We start from the raw sequence: 23,471 nt of genomic DNA on the forward strand, positions 1-23,471 counted from the left end.
TTACAAAAGAAAGCAACCTCCAGAACCTATAGGACTGTCATGATCACACATGGTAAAATGACTGATACTACATGATGCTGGATTTCTCTGATCATGTAGAATGTTCACATTTACTCTTTTGAATGCTACTAATGCTCTAATCAAAATATGAATCAGAGCTACAAGAACCCATTCTGTGCTGAGAACATGTACACTTTGAACCATCATGTTGGGATATTTCTGACTTGTATACATCTGATGAAGAATCATCAGAAGGACTTGAGTTACTATAACATCCATCTTGAAATGAACAATTTGAATGAGTTGCATGACATTTTTTAAATCTTGATCTATGTTTGTCATGCCTAGACGATCGTTGGTGGTTTAAATGCTTTCTATGAAGAGCAAGATCTTTATCCTTTAGTCTTTTATAACCATGTTCTTTTGGGTTTGTATAACAGTGTCTTGATTTGTGACAACACTGATTTGTTTTTAAAGTTCTAGGTTTGTGGTTCTTGCATGTTTTTATTTCTGAAGATGAACAGTTGGCAGGGGGCATTTGTGAAGAGTGTTTACATTTTGAAGCTAATGGAATAATATTTTTTTCATCAGTCCGTTTTGATGGTGAGTTCATGGAGGTAGGATTATGCCCTGGTTGTTTTTCTGAAGGTTCTAAATCTTTACCCTGTTTTTTAGATTCCTCTGTTGATAAATGAACTGGTAGTTGATTCCAGTTACTGTGTTCAGAATGATTTTTCACTACAGTAGTGTCTTCTTTCAGTCCTTTGCAATCTATTTCTGGGATTGTTTTGGCTTTATCTTTTGTCAGGTCTTCTCTTTTGTAAATGTTGTATGTATTAGTTATTACCGGTTCCCTACAATAATAAAAAAAGTTCAGAAAGCAACATATGTTTTATAAATTTGAATAATTTAAAAATGATCTTACAGCAAAAACCTAATTTACACTCTGTCTTTTTACTTGGATAAATTAATACTTTGTGTTCCAGAATTCAAAAAGCAGTTGTGTGTATTTAGCCATAACATCTTAATTATTTGATAGCAATGATGTACTATATAATGGGGGAAGAAACAACAACTCACTGTTTGTTCTTCACAAATATCGAAGTAAATATGTGCATGAACACTATTACAGCCAATATCAAACCAGTAACGGCTACACAGGCTATGATAATGTGCTTTAGAAGGCCTTTAAGATCTGCAGCTTTTGCTTTTTTCTTGTCATGAATACCTAAAGGAAATTAGAGGGAAAAAATGTGTAGTATTAGTAAGTTAACAATGTATTCTAAACATTGCTGCAAATCATACTGAAATATTTTTCTCCTTTTGTAATTTCTTTCCATTAGTAAAACCAGTGTTTAATGCAAAAATTTAAGTAGCACTGAGGCAAACTCTTTAAAATCATGCAACTTTGAGATATATAATTAAAAACAGCTGTTTGGTGTATTTTCTTGACTTGCTCTTATAGCTTTGCTAATGTAAATATTTTGTATAGCTCAACTGGTAAGAATGCACCTACATTCCCTCTCATCTCTTCTCCCTTTTTAGTCACTCAGATCAGCGAATAGACAAGCATGCATAAGAACCACAGTCCTCTTTCCTTCATTTATGTTGATAAAAGCTAGTGAGGATTACAGGATTGGTCCTTAAATGTCAACAAAAGTGAACTGTAATTTCAATATTTATGGAAGGCTGTAAAAGTTTTATCATTTATTTAAACCCAACTCTGAATTTATGGGTTTACCTTGTTGGACCAATTTTAAATACAAATTATCTGTGTCTTAAAATTTTGCTGTCCTGTAATCCATCCAAACTAAGGACCATTTCAAACGCTGCTTTGTATATCAACTCAACAGTGACTTAAATAGTGGAGTAAATTAGCTGTCAGGTCCGAGAGGTAAAATATTGTAATTTGCACTGATGTGACATTTTGGCCCTGATTCATCAAGATACTCTTACCCATGTACCTAACCTTAAGTTTATAAACTCCTGAAACTACTCATGCTTACAGTACTACATGTACTTAAGAACCTGGATTAATGAGATCTAAATGTCAAAACAGTACAATTTTTAAACTTCCTCTTGTACCTGGAATACATTTTACACCACTAATTAAAGTGTAAAAAGGATATTGAATCTGACCTGTAATTGGGATTACTCGTATGCTGAAAATTAGGTAGTCACTGATTTGGTGTTCTACTAGGATCAAATCCAAGGCTGGCATAAGTGGATACAACTTGTTGGAACTTAATGGTAGCTGCACCGGATTATGCTGGGCCTGGCTTTCTCCCAAATGTGTTGAGGAGTGTGTGGATGTAAATTAGAATGTTGCGGGGGAGGTAGGAGTGGGAGGACAGCTTTCATTTCTCTGCTTATTATAACACTCTCCCACTCCATCAGCATGAAGTTGCACTTGTTTTGCATACCCATGAAAGCCAAACATGCAAAATTCACTTTTTTTTAGGCCTTAAACATGTTTAATTTAATGCACTCTTTAAATATCAGCTTTAATGGGAAAGTTACCACCATTTACTTCAACTTCAGTTTGGTCCTCCATTTCACTCCAAATACTTTTAAACCTTGTTTATGTGAGATCTAGAACAGGACTCTCTGGTCACTCCTCCATACGTGCCTCTGTCATGCAATAACTACTACTCCTAACTCTCCTGCTCGTGTAATCGAAATGCATAGAAATGTTTTAATAACTGAGATGAGGGAGTGAATAAATGTTGATGCTTAATAAATTTTTAACAGCAACAAGCTATAATTTAAAATGTCTGACCCTACTGTAAATGAGGGAACCCTTTTATTGCTTTCAAAGAGTAAGATCTAAGGAAAGAAATTTGACTTTGTCAAGCAGCCCTCGCTCCATGCCTATTTGCTTCTATGTTGTGTCTCTTGATACCCCTCCACATACACACTGATTTTCATGCATTTCTTTTCCCCACCCCTTTTTCCTGCTCGTGTCTCTGTTTTATCCTGCCTCCTGTCTCCTCTGCCTCTTCTAGCATGTCCACTCTTCATCTCTCTTCCTTTTTGTTTTTTGGGGTGTTTTTTTGTTGAGAAGGAGGAAAGCAAGAGATGTCTTGTTGGATCCAATTTCAATATTTTACTTAATCTCTCTACCCTTAATGTAATTCACTGTGATGATCTCCCTTTCAAAGCCAGGCAATGCTGCTCCTTCAGCTGAGATGAGGTTGTCCCTAGAGAGATGATTATCTTCCCTCAGGGATAAGCCTATGTGTACTGCTTCTGCAGTAATCTGACCTTGGACTCAGATGCTCTGCCAGTAAACATTTGGCTTCCGAGTGAAGTTCTGGAAGCTCAGAAAAAATGGTATGCACAGAAGCTGAACACGTGTTATACTAAATCTAGCCCATAGAAACAGCACCCTTAATTCTGGCAACCTAATCTGCAGCCACAGTACTCTGGAATCCAATGCCAGCTTTTATACTAGTACGTTAGTGGGTTTTAGCATGAGATGCATGCTAATGTAAAGCAAAGACAGTGCAGTGGAAAGAGAAACTGCCATCTACAGTACTGCTGCTGAACTCCATCTGATTGTCTCCAACAAATGCCTCGAATAGCCCCTTCTTCCTGTGGTTTAGGGGCTAGGAATCACAAGCTGTAGGTTTTCAACTGGATGACTGGCTGCTTGAGGAAAATAATACATCCACACACTTTTATTTGTTGCATTCATGTTAAAAATAGCAATACTGCATTTATCTGTGGAATCAAGTTCAGCTGACAGATAAAGTCATGCTAACCTAGAGCTTTATTGGCAAGCTATGTCAATTATTTTCTTGTGACTTGTTTGATGAATTCTGAAACCAAAGCCAAGCAGCATGAGTAAAAAATTAAATTTAGGGCATAAGTAGACCATTGTTTTATATCGTATTTAGTTCTGATTTCTCATGTCTCACTTTATTAGATGCTTTTATTGTAAACCAAGCAGCCCAACAACAACAAAATCTGCCCTTTTAATTTTGTAATTGAGGTCTATGCAAACAAATTGCCATAGCCAGAGAAAAATGTTTGCTCTCTTTCAGCTGAACACACACAATACATTTTAGCTGAATAAAACCCAACTGAAAGGCATAAATCAAGAGTTTAAAAATAGCAGTAGCTTACTAAGTCAATAAATATAGGACAACAAAGCTGAAATTATACCTCTGTTGCATTAGGTAAGACTCAGTTTAACAAAACTACAGTTCATTTTGTTGAGATGGGTAGGAAGAGCCAACTGGTATTTTATCTGTGTGCCTATGAGAAAATCTTGTCTTAATGCAGTCTTATTTACCAAAAATAAGTAACAACCAATATTTACCTTCATGCTCTTTAAAAAATTCATATCGTTGGGCATTCTTCATGTTTGTCTTTGCTCTGACACTTGTAGGCTCTGTTTGGGGTGGGGGGAAGAGTAAATTGTGTAACTTAATCAGCATTAAGGCAAATTGTGGCTTCTCAGCAATCACTTACTCTGGCAACAACTGTGACATGCTAACAGGGTAAATGTAGAGATGTGGTGAGCCAATATAGGCATTTCTAATGCACCTATGGCAGTGATAGCTAGATACTAAAGTCAGAGGAAGATAAACGTAGAAAAGCTTTTTCTGATTTATTCTAAAAAATTTGACATTTACTAATGTTTTAAAGCTTGGGCTCTAACACTGTGTACACATGCAGGGGCAGTCACATATCTAACTACCTACTCTGTGAAACTTTCAGGTACAACTTTGGAGCTCATTTTGAGGCTAGCACAGACTATGACCCCTAATGTTTGGGCATAGTCTCCTGTAGTTTCATATAAAATCAGTATGAGGTATGTAGGCACTGGTTTATTCAGTAGGAAACTGATGTGAAAAGCCATTTAGCTAAGAGATAAAACTGGAGAAATTACGTACAGCAGACATTTTGATTTGCTACTCCATTTTATAATGAATGGATATTACCTGGCATAGGTGTGGATTGTTCTATATTTTCATCAGAGACTTGTAGACTGCGACTATGTCCCTGAAAAGGGGTCTGTGTCTTGTTTTCCTTGACCCTGGATTCTGACTTCTCTTTAATAAGAGAAAATAACAAAAGACATTTTAAAATTAATTATGTCTTTTCTAGCTAATTATGAGCATCACGATGATGTAATAATTCTCAACATTTTAAAAGTTAAAGATTGTTTGTATCTTTGTGAGTGAATAGTCTCACCCATCCATCCTCAAAAAAACAAACAAGCAAAGCAAACCCACCACCCCCATTTTTCTGTGGAAAATTAAAATACATAATAGTTTTCAAAATCCAGTAAACTGATGTAAACCAGACTTATTGCATGACTCATAAATTGCACATTTTTATTTACATTCTAGCATTCCAATTACTGCATTTTTACCAAATCACAGTAAGAAGCTGAATATTTTAGTAACAAAAACGCCACCCCACAATTTTGTAGAAGCAAGACCTATCATGTAGACTCCTTGCATTATAGGCACAGTATCCAGATAGAAAATGGACTGAGCTAAACCACCTCTAACATATATTGTGGTCCAACCAAGCAAATGCTTATCGAATAGTCAACACACTAGTTGACTAGTCGTCATCCTCCTTCCCCCCCACCCGCCCTGGTGCCTCTATCAGAAAGAGGCAGCAGGGGTGGTGAACGAGGAAGGAGTGTTTCAAAACATCAGTGCTGCAAGGAGCCTGGGGCCCTGGGACTGTTGCTACACTTTCAAGACGGAGGCGCCCTTATCAACTAATTGAATAGTTGATGCAAACTGCATTGACTATTCGATTAGCCAATTAATCTAAATTTAACATCCCTAGTATGGTAAAATATTTTAAAGTGTTTTATTTTATATTTCAGTTTGTATCTCATAGTATTGATGTATCGAAAAGGAAATGGATAATTGAAACATTGGCTCATAACATATTACATCAGTATCACTATTGATACAAAACTATTGGTCACAAGTCAAAGTACAAAACATTTGTCATGTAACTGGATAATTTCTAGCAGCTAATGCAATATTCAGCACAAAGCTAGCAAGGTGTCAGAACCAGCTCCCACCACCAACTGCCATGTGCCGATCAGGACAAAAATAGGCTAGGGAGACATGTGACATTATAAAAGAGCAGTGAGGAAGAACTAGAGTCGAGAGGAAGGGTCTCATAGAAAAGGTTCTAAAGACCTAGTAGACCATTATTATTGCATGCTCAAGAGGCTTCAACCCCCTTGTATGCTAAGCTTTGTATAAACAGGTATTAAATGACAGTACCTGCTCCACAATCTACAAAAAAAAAAAAAAAAAAAAAGATGGAACACGTGGATGGAACAAACAAATGAGGTAGGGGATTGGAGCAAGGTGAGGGGGGGGAGCAAAAGAAGGTGGTTTGATATGTGGAATTCTCAGTCTTAGTAAGTTATCAAATAGCCGCAGCAGTGATCACATTGTACTGGCCAGCAAATATCCCCTTCCCTGAAAAGGAGTTTAAACAGCAATATAACCTATGTATGGACAGTGGGCATCATTTAAAAGCTTTCTGTTTGCCAACCTGTACTTTACCACAGTGCATTCCTAAAGCACCTGTCACTTATATAGTTATTTCTTTTTATTGGCAGCCACTGTATTGTTTCCACATGTCTATAATTTTCCAAACTATGGCATCCCAAATAGGCTGGGAACAAGAAGAAAGAATGGATGGATGCATGCAAGAGAGCACAAACTGATCTTTAGCAGTGTGACGTACAAATTACTTAGAATGTTCTACGTGGGAAAATCCCATGAACAGTTTTTTTAAAAAACACTTGCAAACTGCAAACAAAGTTAAGCCCTTATATGGTATGTAAGCTTCTCTGGGTACCCGAAATCATAGGAATGGGAACACAGTCACCATCACTGTATGAGGAACCTGAGAGGAAGAGAGGGAAGATGAATAGCATTAAGTTAGGAAACAGGCTATTCTAAACCTGGATTCCCTTAACTGCACTGGAAACAGCAGTGTCTAACAAAATGCCAAGTGGCACATTTATCAAAATCAGTCTGATGGTCTGGTCTCTGTTCCAGGCATGGAAGTAAAATCAAATCTTTCTCTGGTAAAGCTTCACTAAGCAATTAAAGTAAGTGAAATCTAGCTTTTTATCATGCAATTAATGAATTTGCAGGCTTCAGTAGATGATGGTTGCATATGAAGGAAACTGTTATTGCGCATGCCAAGTAGCAGACCTGCAAGTATTAAAAGAGAAACAGTTTTGTTCCAAAGCACCAGAATATCTTGAATGCTCCTGAATTGTTTTCCTCTGTACAACTGATACTGTAACATTTCATTAAATCTTCAATTTGGTCTTTAGCACATCTAGAGCTTCTCAGGTGAATAAGAGAAGTGAGAATATGTTTTGTACTTGAGTTACACATATCACTTCCTGATAATTTTTTCTCTGAGTTCATTTTACAGGATCCAGGTTCTTTGGGGATAGAGGGACAGGAACAGAAAGTACTTTGCAGGAACACCAGTTACTCACATTGTAGGAGTGAAAACAAGCCCAAGAACATTGGTCAGTCATTTCTATGGGTATCTACTATATGTGCATAGGGTAATACGCCAAAAGTGTATCACCACACAATAGGTCATTGTCATCTTATGAGTGCATAAAATGTAGCAGGTTATAATCTCTAACAAGCTTAGCAAAAACTACTATGGTTGCTCAGTATGAAATTCTCAAACACTCAGAATTTGGCCAAATCCAAAACTGTTTCCTCCAGATCAGTGGTTCTCAAACAGTCTGTGGCCACCTTGGAGGAGGGAACGCAGCTTAAACTCAGCCCCACTCCCTGCAGGATCTGGCTCGTGGGGAAGAAGCACATCCAGAAGCGGCTCCATATGCTGCCACTCACCCTGGCTGGAGGAACAGCACCACATGGACACACTATACTTGGAGATTTTCCCAACTGCTCCCATTGGCCAGGATCCAGTCAATGGGAGCAGCGGGAGGCCGTGCCTGCATTGAGATGCCTAGGATCGGGGGGTGAGGGTGCAAAAGAAGGTAAGTATCCCCCCTTCCCCTCATGCCCAAACCCTGCACCCTTAGCCTGCTCTTTTACCCTACCTCTAGCCAGGCACCCTACCCCAGCCTGCTCCTGCATCCTCTCTCCTGGCCAGACTCTGCATCCACCCTTGCTCCTGTCCCTCCCTGTGGTCAGACACCTACTCCCGGCCTGCTCCTGCACCCTACCTCCTTATCCATACCTTGCATCTTCACCCCCTCCTACACTTCACCTCCTGCCTAGATCCTGCACTCCCATGCCTATCCCACTCACTGGCGTATTCTGTCCTGCACATTGAACCCCTCATTTTTGGCCCTACCCCAAAGATTAGAGACATCCACAAAATGCACATACCCTGGAACCTCAGAAGAGTTAATGTGGCCTGGAACCTCAGTCCTCCCTGTGTTCCCTGGAGCACCAGGGGAGTGAGGTGTTTCAGCTGGGGCCACATCAGTGAGGGTTGTAGTTTTTTAGAGGGTTTTTGTGTATGTGCACTTCTCACTTGTGTGGTCCCCAGCTGATTTTTCTGTGGGTCAGTGGCCCGTGACCCAAAAAAAGTTTTGGATCCCTGACATAAATACAATGTTGAAACCTTCTACTTTATATAAAATGAAGTTTGGTAAGCTAACATGAGGAAGTTAAAGTGTTTAATCAGTTTAATAATTTTGACTAATATTTCCTTTCTTACTAGTTAAATTAAACCATTCTAACTAGCTGCAACACTAGCAAAATGGCTTAGGCATAATTATGTAATTAGTGGCGAGTTTCTATTAGCAACAGGTGGTCCATGGAAAGTTTTACATTGAGTGGGGTGGGCCATGGGCCAAAAAGTTTGAAACTGCTCCAGAGTAAGTCCACATATGTGCTACTTGTCAATGAGGATTAATTTCATGACAAACGGCAGTATTTAAAGCACCATGTTTTTGACTGTTAGGTAGTGAAGACAAAAGTTGTAAGAATTTAAAAGTAAGAAAACTGTGCTTGCCTCCTTCTTTCACTTAAAGAAAAAACAATAGCTGGATTATTTTTGCTCAAAGTAACCAAAAAGGATTCACCTTTCGGAACAACCAACTGTGGAAAACATGAGCCACACAGAGGCTTAATGTGCCAGAAATAACTGAAAACAGGATGTTGTCAGGGCAAGATTAATACATTTTTAAAGCCTGGGCCCAGGACCCATGTGCAGGAATCCTGTTATGACAACAGAATCCCAGCTTGGTTCATACTTTTTTGAAGAAAAAACAACAGCTAGCCCTCCTGCTTCCAAAGAAAAAAGAAACATATCCCACATGTAACCAATGCCTGCCTGAGTAAGATCACAGCTCAGAACAATAGCTTAAGGAGTGGGAACTACCTTAGCTAGTTCAGGTCTGTCTCTAGACTGAACAAAAAACCCCCACTGCAGCAAGTCTCAAAGTCTAGGTACAACTGACTGAGGCTTACCAGGGCTGGGCTGTGGGGCTGAGAATTGCAGATGCTCAGGCTTAGGTTGGAACTGGGATTGCCAGTATGGAGTTTCAGAGCCTGACTTCCAGCCTAAGCATTTATTCCGCCCAAGCCCCACTAGTCTGAGTCAGAATATCCAGGCCAGCTATAGCTTTTCCATGGGTCTTTTATTGCAGTGTAGTGTGTAACTGCAGATTGAACTGACATATGTGAGGTAGTGTTTCACTAGTTCAGGGCTTGAGCTAGCTAGAGTAACTGGCAGCACGGGCTTCAGCACAAGCTCACCTTGTGCGTAATTACATAGCCTTCTAGATTGGTATAAAAAGCTTATTCTGTTGCAGCCTCCCTGATCTAGGACCTGAATTCACTAGAGTAAAACTGACTCAGACACATTTGCTTGAGCTGCAATTGCAACCAGTGCCTGCAGTCTAGACACAGCTCCCCTTCAGACTAGGGAGACCATCCTCAAAACTATCCTGCTGCTCCTAAGGAAAGAGGAAGAGCCCTATTCTCACTCCTAGGCTACGTCTAGATTACATCCCTTTTTCGGAAAAGGGATATAAATTAGACTTATCACAATTGCTAATGAAGTGGGGATTTAAATCTCCCTTATTTCAAGATGCATAAGGGATCTTTCAGAAAAGGCTTTATTTTTCGAAAGATCAGCGTCTAGACTGGCGCTTTTCTCCGACAAAGCTCCGTGCGGGGGAAAAAAGCGGCAGCCATTTTTATGCTAATGAAGCGTGGGAGATTTAAATCCCTGCTTCATTAGCAATTGCGATACGTCTAATTTGCATCCCTTTTCTGAAAAAGGGATGTAGTCTAGACGTAGCCCTAGAGTGTGTGTAGGAGGAAGGGGACTCCATGCTTCTGCCTCTCTGACAGACAGGCCCTCAACCACTACCCCTTCAAGGGGGAGGAAGGGTCCAGGCCTACACGTGGGCTCCTGGATCGCTCTTAATCCTGCCCTGGTCTAATGCCCAACAGTTTAGCAGCCTGCTCTAGAGCTGCAATGAGAGAGAATGTCCTGGCAACAATGGCACCTTAAGGAAAAAAGGCCCAATCCAGAAAACTTCAAATCTCAGCCTTGATAATTTAATTGGTTATAAAAGACACCATTATAGAATGACTTTTAGGAAATGTTTGGGTAGAATTCATTTCTAGAGTGACAATACTGACATCTGTGAAATTGCTCCAGGGATAAATTTGGTCCAATAAGTGAGAGAATAGATTACTATAAATGCTTTAGGGAACAATTAATTACCCCCTGAAAGGTTTTATTACCTACTAATCACAAAAGGTCCTGCTTACATCTAATATTTCAAATACAGAGTAATTTGTAAGCAGAGAGGCTAGCACAACAAATATTTCTGTTATTCCCTGTTAATGACAATTTGCTTACTTTAAGGAAATTCCACAGCGTGAAATTTATCTTGAGTAAGGTACTCCCTTTAAAAACAGATTGTTTCTAGTAAGAAGCATCAATACTGTGGAAGGCAAATAATTACAATATATATGATAAACTACCTATCACACAACATTTTTGTTTTGTCCCCATGCTGATTCAACACTACAATTTTCACTGCAAATGACATCAGCTTCCTGTTTTAGAGGTCTACTGTATAATAAATATCTTGCATTAAAAAGTTAATGTCTTCAACTGTGATTCTTTTAGAATATAGGGTTATGCTAGAGTAGTTTCTTTAAGTAGAAACTGAATCTATGACAGTAAAAATTCTAAGAAGATAAATAGTGGCTAATAGCTTAGTGGAGGAAAGCTAGAGATGATGACCTGTAATTAGGGACTGCGCTCTGAAAGGGCCCATTGTGTTGGCCACCTGCTGGCTTTAGCAAACCAGTCCTGCTGCTGCTATCACTGAATGATACTCCTCCTGCTCTTATCTAGGCAGAGCTAGCAGTTACAATCAAAGCAGTACTCCCTACTCAGCCCTATACCCATAGATCAAGCAGATGGACAGGAGCAGAATTTAGTCAAAATGCCTAGCAATGCAATAACTGCCAAAACATCTCTGCCCTGCCAGTCATAGGGAGGACAGAAGGGAACCACCAGGGTATAGTAGCAGAAAACCTCCCTTTCCCCCCCAGGAGCCAAGAACAAGAGAGGGTAGAGACTTCTCTTCAGCAGCTGGGTGGAAATGGAGCAGAAAAGGTGGAATGCCCCAACTAGCTTGGTCTCTACTCTTGCAGATAGAAGGTTTGGGATTAACCAGAGGTGAAAGTAAGCAAGTGTGCCCTAGTGTGCAGCTCTGGCAAGAGCGGGCTGAACTGTGGCAAAAGAGCTGGCAGGAGCCTGGGCTGCAATAGGACAGTACCTGTAAGAAATGTTGTTACTTTCACTGTTGGGATTAACTAACTAGTTTATTAACATTCAGGGTCCATTCTCCACTGTTTTCACTGCTGATGTTTCCATCAGCGTTGGGCAGCACATACCCATACACAGTTCAGTGCCATTTTCCTTTGGGAGAAAAACTCATTCATGGATACTTAGTGACATGAATTTAAGTGACAAGTGGCAGAAGATTACGCTGGGCTGAAAGTGCTCTCTGAATATAAATAATCATTGCCCTGTAGGCAATTAAGTTTTAAAAAAATTAAAACACACGCAAACCCTTATTCCTATGTGAAGCTGCTTTTCCTAGCACACTTTAGTGTTGAATATGCTGAGAAGACAGCAAATTATGCTTGAAACCCCAAGAGTTCTGTGAATGAATACCTCACAGCCCATGAATTTTGATATGCTCACAACAGGCCAAAGAGAAGACCATGCCCTTGAAACTCTGGCCAGCCTCCATAGTTGTGGGGCACTACTTGCTTCCTGAGCTACATTAATAAACTTGTGCTAAGAACACCCAGTCCCAGGGAGTCTGCCTCAACCACCACTGCCATACCCACTGCAGTGGGGATGCCCCAGCAGGGGGTGCTGGGCAAGTGGTGTCTCATCTGATAGCTTTGCCTAATGCTGGGTTTTCAAACTTTTTTTTTCTCATGATCCAGTTGAAGAAGATTGTGGATGCCTATGACCCAACACAATTTAACTAGAGTGTGGGCTGCAGAGTGGGGTTGAGGATGAGCGCTTTTGGGTATAGGAGGGGGCTCTGGCTTTGGGAGGAGGGGTCAGAGCTGGGGCAGGAGGGGCTTACCTTGAGAGTCTCCTGGTCAGTGGTGCAGCAGCGATGCTAAGTCAGGCTTCCTGCCTCTCCTAGCACCACAGACCATGCTGTGTCCCAGACGCAGCCAGCAGCAGGTTCCCCTCCAATGGGAGCAGGGCTGGATTAAGGGGTGGGCTAGCCAGGCAGCTGCCCGGGATGCCAACCTATGGGGGGTGCCTCATGGCAGCTGTAAGGGGCGCCAGCTGCCATCAGGCGCCATGCACCGGCTCCTGGGCTGCAGCAGCTCCCAGCCGGAATGGGGGCCACGTTAACCCCCACAGCGCCGGCCAGCAGCGCCCTTTCCCCCCTGCGGGGCCCTGCATGGCCAGGCATGGCCTGTCCCGGGCAGCCCTGGGCTGCACGCCAGCAGTGGTGGCCGCCGGCCCAGGCAGTGCAGCACACGCTGCCAGCTCCATCTGCCGTCCCTTAAAGCTGTCATCAGGTGCCGCACACCCAATGGCAGCTGTAAGGTGTGCAGTGTGCCGGGGGAGGGGGTGGAGGCAGGGCCACACATGCGTCGCGCGCCCGCTGCCCGGGGTGCCAGAATTGCTCGAGCCGGCACTGAATGGGAGTATCAAGTTAGTTTTTGGGGTGGGGCAATGCACGAAGTCCTGTGCACTCTCTCCCCACTCTCCTCCCAATCTAGGAGCTGGGTTTGCTGCTCTGGGGCACAGCACAGTCTGCAGCGCCAGGACAGGCAGGTAGCTGCCTTAGCACCCCCACTGGTCACCTGATCTTCCTGCAGCAACAAGACCCAGTGCCTGACATTCCATGACCCAGTACTGGGTTGCGACCCACAGTTTGAAAACCACTGGCCTAATGGACTGACAGCCAGTGAATTAGTGCCTTCCTGAAACAAGGCTATTTTAACTGGTGGCCTGGGAAATTGCACATAATGAGCTTTTGTTAGGAACATTGTATATTCTTAAATTGCTTTAGTAAAAACTTCAAAACATGTTTTTATCTTTTTCTGCTTTTAAAGTATTTACTGTCTTAGAAGGACCTTTACACTTGTCAGCCTTAACTTGGGAAATTAAACTTGTTGGAAACAAGGGTTCTAATAGCCAAGGGCTACTATAATTAAAGCCCTATTAACATACGTGTTGGTTGGCTATTTTCTATGTGTAATCAATCCACATTTCTCTTACCTTTATGGTTTTTTAAATTTTGAAGAATGTTTTCCATGACTGAAGAATTCATAATCTCATTACTTGACAAAGGCATCTGTGTTTCTAGACAATGAAAAGGGGAGGAATGTTTATTTAAAATGTTTTTATTTCTGTGAACCAAAAGAATTGTATTTGCAAGTTGTGGTACTGATGCATTTCACTGCTTACATGCAACTCGGGGAATTACTATTCTCCACCTAATCTGTAAAAAAAAAATGACCCTTTCAAGATAAATCTGGCCCAGGAATACTTTATTTCCTTTCTTTTGTTATTTCATTGTGTATATTTCTTTGTATTTCCATTTTTTTACTAGTGCGTCTTTGTTTTGCATATTCTGGGCCAAGTCCTAAAGTCTTTACACAGGCAAAATTTCCATTAAATCAACATCCTCTGCTCAGTATTTCAGTGTGTTCCCAATGATGTAATAATATTTATTCAAGAAAGGCTACACTGAACAGAATGTAGTTTTACTGTACTTTTCATGTCACAAATGTATATGAGGAAGCGAATGCTTTCTAGTGTTGGAAAAAGTACTTGAAAAAGAAAAGCACGTACCCCTTGTTCTACTATAATGACTTCTCATATCTAATTCTAGAAGCAAAAATAACAGTAGGATCGATAAGCCAGGAAACTCAATGGTAACAAGACATGGCACCTCCTCTGTCACTGAACTGAACATAGCGTACCAGCTGATGACTGGTTGTTCTGTGGTCTACACAATGCTTGCTGTTCCTATTTCCAGAGGAAGTGTCGGAACTGCTGAGGGACGCATTAGTTTCTTCAGGCATGCCCCTGACTACTGCTTTCCCTTCCCTAATATGAGGTTTCATCTTCTATCACCTTCCTATTTGTTTAATTAATTTGGCTACTAAATAGAATGCTGCATGCATCTGCACTCACATGCCCCTAGGACCAGTTCTAGGCCTATGTGAAATGCGCTTGTGATCTAAGTTCATTGGTGGCAGGATTTATAGATGCATATACATACTATAGCCACCAATATAATTGATGCAACATTTGAGGGTGCTTTTTATAGCAGCATTTTTTTAAAGTTACATTGTGTACATAGTTTAGGAGTAATAAGCTCCTATGATGCAATCACTTACATATGTGTTTAAATTTAAGCACAGTAAGTCCTACTGATTTCATCTATTGAAATGACTATTAAAATCAATGGGATTGTTCATGTGCTTGAGCTTAAGCTGGTACATAAGTAATTGCAGGATCAGGGTCTTGATTTGTAAGTTCTTAAACGAACTGATCACTGTTTGGTTTGCATGCCCTTTTCTCTCTATTCAAGATATACAAAAGTAGTTACATTTCTTATCTAATATTTGCCTCTCTTATCCTGGTTACTGGAGGCATTCAGCACCCAATTTCATAGTTTCTGGATTTTCATAAATATTTACAAATACCTCTTCTACACTGTGAAGTTTATATAGCAACTAGCTACACTTAACTGAAGATAAAGACCTTGTACCAGATCTTCAGCTGATGTAAATCCATAGTGACTACCACTGCCAAAGTAGCATTTCACCAATTTACATCAATGGAGGATTTGATCCTCTCTGTGTTCAGTATGTTAAAGTATGTTCATCCATATTTCTAAAATAACAAGTTTATGTTTACAAAACATAAAGAGTAATGGAAAGTATACATACTATATTCTTTCTGTAAGTCCTGTAATACATTCTTCAGCATTCTCACTGGCACTTGAGAATGGCTTCCTTTTATACCTTGGAAATCATATCTTTGAACACCTGTAAAAAGATACGAAGTTAGTAGGAAGTTATTGAATCTTATATTTGAAAAGCTATGCCATACATATTTATATATTTACTCATTTGATCTTCCAGTGTCTTTAAAATATGGTTCAACTGACGCCACGGATAAGTAGCTGATTCAGGAACATCTGCAATCAAACATACAAAAATTCTTGTGGTCAATTCTTCCATACTTTTATTGTAATGAACAGATTTTTGAACAGTATTTTTGTCAGTCAAAAACAAAGATGAGAATATCTATTGGAATGATTTAATTACATAGCTGGTAAAGTGGGAGCTGTAATACAAGGAGCAGACACAAATGGATTTTTGGAGAACACTCTATAATAACAAAGCTAGAAAAAAAAAGGCTTCAACAATGCAATGGCTCAGTGGAAGTAGACACTGTACACAGAAATAAAAACAGCCTTATTAGACTGTCAGCTTGCTATGATGGTGGAACAAACAATACTGGAGTATCAGATCAGGAGCGTACTGGCAATCAAAGTAGACCTGGAAAATGGGTTGAGAACGGCCCTCCCCATTACGTCACCCCTGTGTGCCCCTCAAGCCACGCCCCCTGTGTCATGTCCAGCACGTGGCACAGGCGGCAGGTTGGGCTCTGCATACCGCATACAGTACGGACGAGAAGCCGCTCCAAGTGAGGGGCAATGGCATGCGGACACGATGGCCCACTGGATGAAGGCCCACCGGGAAATTCCCGGTATTCCACCGGGCCAGTCCGCCCCTGTATCAGATTGATACTCGGCGCTGGCAGTTAGGATTTCTCAGTGGTAAGCATTCAGGTAGAATGCTTTTCTACTTAGTTTTGAGAGTAACAGAACCATTGGTTGCCAGGAGCTCACAGTAAAGAAAATAAAACAAAACTTAAAAAGTACTGATCATAATTTCTATTGAGTCCAATTTTCCTAGAGCTCACGCAAAAGCTGGACTGTTACTGATTACAATATAAATATGTACAATACAGTAAAACTCCATTAGTCTGGCATCCAATGCTCCGGCACTTGATGGTCCGGCACCATCAGGAACCCAGAAGTGCTCCAGGCAGCTGGACAATTGGAGCTGCTCTGCGCCCGGCTTCCCCGATTCAGCCGCTGCTGAAACTGACCAGCAGCTGAATCGGGGAAGCCGGGGGCAGAGCAGCTGGGGTGCTGCCGGGTTGGTCCTGTAGCACCGCCCCTCGGCGCTGCGGGACCAACCCAGCAGCACCCCAGCTGCTCTGTCCCAGGCATCCCCAAGAGCAGCTGGGGTGCTGCCGGGTTGGTCTCGCAGTGCCGAGGGGCGGCGCTACCGGACCAACCCGGCAGCACCCCAGCTGCTCTGCCGCAGGCTTCCCTGATTCAGCTGCTGCTGAAACTGACCAGCAGCGGCTGAATCGGGGACGCCTGGGGCAGAGCCGGACTATTGGAAGGGGGGGCTATCCCCCCCACCCCACCCTACCCCAGACCCCTCATAGCCCCCCCTTCCGATAGTCCGGCATATCTGATAATCCGGCACCCCCTGGGTCCTAAAGGTGCCGGATTATCGGAAGTTTACTGTATATGGGAAACATGTTTATGCTAAGATTTTCAAAACCATCTAAAGGAACTGGATGCCCATTGAGTTGTAAGGAAGTGTTGTAATCATGACCTGAAGCTATAGTTCTTATGTGACATCCGTGCTATCGTAAAAAGGGAATGAAAAATTTCACTTGCCTGTCTCATCCCTTTCTCATTAAAAGACCTCTAAAATTTGTGAAAGGGAATACCGTACAAGATAAAAAAACCAACAAACTGCACTTCAGTTGTACAAATGCCCACTGGCCAGTGAAAAGTAAAACTGCCATCTTTAACTCAGCTTACTGAACATATAGGCTGTGTCTACACTGCACCCCTTTTCCGGAAAAGGGATGCAGATGAGACAAGTCAGAATTGCAAATGAAGCGGGGGATTTAAATCTTCCCCGCTTCATTTGTATAAACATGGCTGCCGCTTTTTTCCGGCTCGGGGCTTTGCCGGAAAAAAGTGCCAGTCTAGGCCGGGATCTTTCGGAAAATAAAGCCTTTTCCGAAAGGACCCTTATTCCTCTTAAAATCAGGCTTTATTTTCCGAAAGATCTCCGTCTAGACTGGCGCTTTTTTCCGGCAAAGCCCCGAGCCGGAAAAAAGCGGCAGCCATGTTTATACAAACGAAGCGGGGAAAATTTAAATCCCCCGCTTCATTTGCAATTCTGACTTGTCTCATCTGCATCCCTTTTCCGGAAAAGGGGTGCAGTATAGACACAGCCATACTGAGCAACTTCCTAAAGTAAACACAATGATGTTAGGTAGGGCTTAATGTTAGGTTTCCTAGTTTACACTGGTATAACTTACAAACTTATCTTTACTTGTTAACTCTGTGTGCATTAATTGGATAACATATTGAGATTGTTCGCTATGGATGTTAGATATCCGGTAATTGAATAGTTGAGTAATCACATGAATTCTTATCGGTTACTCGACTATTCTTTTGGTCCCCAGGGTCCAGTAGCCAGTGCACTCCAGCCCCACTCCTGGGGAGCCCCCTGCCACTCCACACTGCTGTCTCTGATACAGAGGCAGCTGCGCGGGGTGGCAGCAGCCCCTGTCCACAAGGGTCTGAACTCCCCACAGACAGAGGCTACTGTGGGGAAGAGGAAGTGGGGGAGGCTGCTGTGTTTCAGCCTCTGTCCATGGTGAGCCTGGGCCCACTGCGGACAGAGGCTGCTCCAGCAACATCTCCTGTCTGTGGGGGGATCAAGTGCCCCAGGGACAGAGGCCAGCCAGGGACCCGCCTCTGTCCGTGGTGAGTCCAGGATCACCATGGACAGAAGTGCTCTGTGGGAGTCAGAGAAGATGCTGGGGGGAACTAGCTTTTAAGCCAGCTCCTCACAGCAGCCAGTGCACTCTGGCCCCACTCCCAGGGAGCCCCCTGCCATTCCAAGTTGCTGTCTCTGATACAGAGGCACCAAGATGGGGGGAATACATGCAGATGGCAAGCCTAGGCTTATTGGTATATAGTGGACTACATAAAGACATCCCTATTGTTTCCTGGTTAAAATAATAAAGGAATCCTAAACTAAATAAATGTCCAAAGCAAATAAACTCTGCCCTGATTGATTGACACTTTTGATGCTGGCACCTCTCACGAAAAGTAAACTATGCTAGCAATTGGCCTCTATCTGCTGCCACTAAGGTGGTGTGGAAGCATCTTTTATTGTGCAATATATATCTTTATCTGATGTCAGAAACAGATATATCAATAAACTATGGTTACAGGGCAATACTGGAAGGAGGTGGTTCTAGAGGGCAAAATTCCTTCCAATGAATGGGAAAAATGTTCTTCTTCATAACCAAATACAACAACATACCAGTATTTAAGAGAAACAAAAAGGGAGGCTTTGGAAGAACAGCTTCTGACTCTCTATCCTACTGTGGCAACCCAGAAGAAAGATACTCTACCATGGTTCCCTTTAAGCTGCACGGTAGCACAGCCTTGCAGCTGCTTAATCTCCCCTCTGCCCCCAAATCAGGCATGTCTCTGTGCAGAGCCTTGGGCCCCGGACTGACTGGGGCTAATTAAGCAGATGCAGGGCTGTGTTGCCATGCAGCTTAGAGGGAACCTTGTACTCTACTCTAATAGGAGTAACACCTTGTCACAAAATGCCTTGTGTGACAATCATATCTCTACAAAATTCCCAGAGCAAACTTTTAAGCTGCAATGAAGGCTGAAAATACACATATGTAGCTACAAGGCAAAATACCATAAAAAGGAACATATAAATGGGATCCCCTTCTCTGTCACATCTGCAAAGATTTGTAATTTTGTGCCAAATACAGGACATTTTTAATAGATTGATGATTAACTAGAAGTAAAACCAATTTTCACAGTTTCTGAGGAATATTCAGAGATGGAAAATTTATTAAATAGTCAAGCTCTTCATGATACAATGTTTCTAAAAGGGGAAAAACAAAATTTAAAAAAAATCTTTTCCCTAACCTGTTGGTTTGCTTTGTGTTGGATAAATTTCTTCAGAAAATGCTGCACGACTAGTTGCTTTTTCCATACTATTGGTTGTCACATCTGTAAATGTACAATGTTTAATATTAAATTTTCTAAAACTGATGTGGTGAAAATGAGAAGCAGTGCTATGATTTAGTTAATGTATTAGCTTTACAGCCCTTAAAACCATTCACTATGTGGAAACATTCTGAGGCTACATCTAGCTCCATGATACTCCAAAATAGCTTATTTCGAAATAACGCGTCTACACTACAGGAAAGCCTGGAAATTAGTCCAAGGCAAGCTCCCATAATGTGGAGGTGATACCTTGAATTAGAGCCCCAAGAAGCACTGGGGCGTAATTACCTTGACTGTCCTGGAGGAGGAGCTATTTTGAAATAGCAGCAGTGGAGTGTCCACACTACTTCTATTCTAAAATAACTATTTTGGAAGGAGCATTATTCCTCGTGGAATGAGGTTTACAAACACCAAAATAAGGTGCCCAGTATTTCAAAATTATTTTGGAATAACAGGCTAGCTGTATAGACACTTGCATAGTTATTTCAGAATAATGGCTGATATTCTGAAATAATGTTGCAGTGTAGATATACCCTGATTGTCCAGGGATTATTAGACTTTTCAACAAGAACATTTTGCCATTCTTTTCCTCCCAGATCACTAGATGTTCTAATACTGGTGCACTGCTCCACTCTGGGGAAAAAAAAAAGGGAAAACAGAGACAAGAGTAAATTTCATTCAGAACTGTTAATTCAATCTATGTCCTCAGATGGTGTAATCTGGTATGGTGCATCTCCTCCTTTTTAAAATACTTTACATATGCCCTTTGCAATAGGGGTTCTCAAGCACCATCAGTCCTTCAATGTCATCAACAGGAATTGAAGGGACTGAGCATCCTCCAAGTTTTGGACCTTCCTGAAACAGCCAGGGAGATGAGCCTCCATCAACAGGCAGTACTAAAGAATGCACTGAGAAGTGACAAGTGCATGTGAGCATACACAGATACTTGAGATCTGCTTCCCTAGCTGCCAGCCATGTGGCTCTGCTTCCCACCGGTGGGTGCAGGGGTGGTCCTGCCCCTCTCCCAAGTGATGCAACCAGGAGCTAGGATAGAAGAGTTGCCATTGCTCCACTTCCCTCGGCAATTGCCAATGAATTTGGGGGAGCGGGAGCTAACCTCTGCTGTGGGGACTAGGTTTCTCCTCCCCGCCGCTAGCACTCCCAGCCACCCAGAGGCTCTGGCCCCTTGCCCATCCCACCCGGGAGCTACATCTAGACTGCCCCCTCTTGTTCAAAAAAAATGCAAATGAGACAAAGCGTGGAATATTGCTGTGCCTCATTTGCATAATTAATGAGACTCTGGTTTTGCACAAGAGGCTTTTGCACAAAAAGGAGCCACCTACACGGCTCCTTTTTGTGCAAAAACCCCCTCTTGCGCAAGAGCCGTTCTGCCTCTTTTTTTCAGGAAGAACGGCTCATGCGCAAGAGGGGGTTTTTGCGCAAAAATGGAGCCTCATTAATTGTGCAAATGAGGCACAGCGATATTCCATGCTTTGCCTCATTTGCATATTTTTTGTGCAAGAGGAGGCAGTCCAGACATAGCCACGGTGTTTGGGGGGATGTCACGTGCTTATGCCCCCCTCACACTGTGCCGCTGGTGTCAAGAATATGCCTTTTGCTATCCTTGGCAGAGGTGAAAATAAGCAGGTAAGCCCTGGTATGCAGCTCGGGCAAGAGCTTGCTGAGCTGCAATAAAAGCTAGCAAGGAGCTATTTAAAGAGCTGGCAGGGACTTGGGTGGCAATAAGACAGTACTTGTAAGACATTTTAAGTTACTTTCACTCCTGATTCTTGGGGAAATTCCCCCAAGTTTAGCCATCTCATAAGTCTTTGAAAACATACTACATAGAGCTTTATATTATAGCAGCTAAAATCTCTGAAGATTCAGTCTTCATTGAGGTTGCTTATGCCTCTCATAGCTCTTAGGCTGTGTCTAGACTGCAGGGTTTTTTAGAAAAAAGTAGCCTTTTTTCGAAAAAACTTCTCGTGTCTAGACTACAGCCACATTCTTTCGAAATTAAATCGAAAGAACGCGACTTTTCTTTCGACAGCAGTAATCCTCATTTCAGGAGGAATAACACCTTTTTTCAAAAGTGCTCTTTTGAAAAAAGGCGCTATGTAATGCAAACTGTGCTTTTTCGAAAGAGAGCATCCAGACTGCCTAGGGGCTCTCTTTCGAAAAAGCAGCTTGCTTTTTCAAAAGTACTGATTGTAGTCTAGATGCCCTTTTTCGAAAGAAGCTTTTTCGAAAGTATCTTTCGAAAAAGCCTCTTTCGAAAGAGGCTTGTAGTCTAGACATAGCCTTAGTGCTGACCAGATTGAACATCTGCAATGCTGACAGAGCAGTTCAGCACGACTAGCCCAGGGCTATGAGGGCTCAGAAGGATTCTCCCTGTAATTGCTGTTCCCAGAAGATTGTTGGGCTGGGGTGAAGCACTGGAACTATGAGCAGGTAGTCTGACTCTCCTGTGCTTTCAAATACCACACAGAATAGGCACCCCTTTGTTCCATGCTGCAATTCTGTAAATGTATTGTTTGTGAGAATGAGAGTTAGGGTATGTCTACACTACCCCGCTAGTTCGAACTAGCGGGGTAATGTAGGCATACCGCACTTGCAAATGAAGCCCGGGATTTGAATTTCCCGGGCTTCATTTGCATAAGCGGGGAGCCGCCATTTTTAAAACCCCGCTTGTTCGAACCCCGTGCAGCGCGGCTACACGGGGCACGAACTAGGTAGTTCGAACTAGGCTTCCTAGTTCGAACTACCGTTACTCCTCGTGAAATGAGGAGTAACGGTAGTTCGAACTAGGCAGCCTAGTTTGAACTACCTAGTTCGTGCCCCGTGTAGCCGCGCTGCACGGGGTTCGAACCAGCGGGGTTTTAAAAATGGCGGCTCCCCGCTTATGCAAATGAAGCCTGGGAAATTCAAATCCCGGGCTTCATTTGCAAGTGCGGTATGCCTACATTACCCTCCTAGTTCAAACTAGGAGGGTAGTGTAGACATACCCAGAATGTTTTAGGAGATATGAGAGTGAAGGCCACTGCATGCTCAAATGGTCAGAGGAGGGGATGGAGACTCAGAAGTTCCAAATAATTATTAACCAACCTTCATTTTGGCATTTCCCATCTGAGTGCTTGGCTTTGCAACTTTCATAACATTTTCAATATAGCTGACAGCAGAAGATGGTTTCCAGTATTGCTGGCAATAGAGAACTGCTCTCTTAAAACTCACTCCCCAGTCAAAAGCATCACTTTCATATCACCGTCATATTGCTTCTATGGGAAAATCTGTTCTACCAAACTAGACCTTTTGGCTAATTTTACCTTTACCAAGTGTAATATTTTCTATTGATCAGTAAAAGGTACCTGACTGTATATACCGTACAAACTATTGAAAGTAAATGTTTTTATTAGCACTGGAAAATCTCGCACATTACTAGCTATATCAGCGTTAAACTTTTTAAGACTGAGGAACACCAAACAAATTTTTTTTTTATGAGGAACACCATAGATTTTTTGTTGAGGGGGAAAAAAAGGGGGTTAGGGGAAAGTTATTGAGCAAAAAATAAAAGGGTCGGGGGGAAGTTATTGAGTCTGTTGTTCTCTGCGGCACATCTCCGACTGCCTAAACACAATTTAAGAAACACTGAGCTATATTGTAGCCCTGGAATTTTGTAACTAATAAGTCAGTTAGTTATAATGAATGTATGTTATAGCAAAGGATAGGGAATAGCCAGCATGGGTTTGTGAACAACAAGTCATGCCAAACTAATCTGATAGCTTTCTTTGATAGG

General features: G+C 42.0%; 1 protein-coding gene across 4 annotated transcripts in view; it reads right to left on the minus strand.

Annotated features, from left to right (window-relative positions):
• LOC102445872 (uncharacterized) overlaps positions 1-23,471 on the minus strand; it is a 39,169-nt gene continuing 15,698 nt past the window's right edge. For 2 of the 4 annotated variants that reach the window (XM_006138961.4, XM_025179417.2), the window contains exons 5-12: positions 19,598-19,681; positions 15,659-15,730; positions 15,480-15,578; positions 13,798-13,881; positions 4,950-5,060; positions 4,325-4,396; positions 1,081-1,228; positions 1-854 (exon numbers count right to left, since the gene is read on the minus strand). In XM_006138961.4, coding sequence (XP_006139023.1) covers positions 137-854; positions 1,081-1,228; positions 4,325-4,396; positions 4,950-5,060; positions 13,798-13,881; positions 15,480-15,578; positions 15,659-15,730; positions 19,598-19,681 — 1,388 coding nt within the window. In that variant the 3' untranslated portion in view covers positions 1-136. The remainder of the gene's footprint in view (positions 855-1,080; positions 1,229-4,324; positions 4,397-4,949; positions 5,061-13,797; positions 13,882-15,479; positions 15,579-15,658; positions 15,731-19,597; positions 19,682-23,471) is intronic. The other 2 variants (XM_025179418.2, XM_025179420.2) reach the window with 2 other exon arrangements.

This window comes from Pelodiscus sinensis, chromosome 1 (genome assembly GCF_049634645.1).
Source record: "Pelodiscus sinensis isolate JC-2024 chromosome 1, ASM4963464v1, whole genome shotgun sequence".
In the NCBI taxonomy this organism is placed as follows: Eukaryota; Metazoa; Chordata; order Testudines; family Trionychidae; genus Pelodiscus; species Pelodiscus sinensis.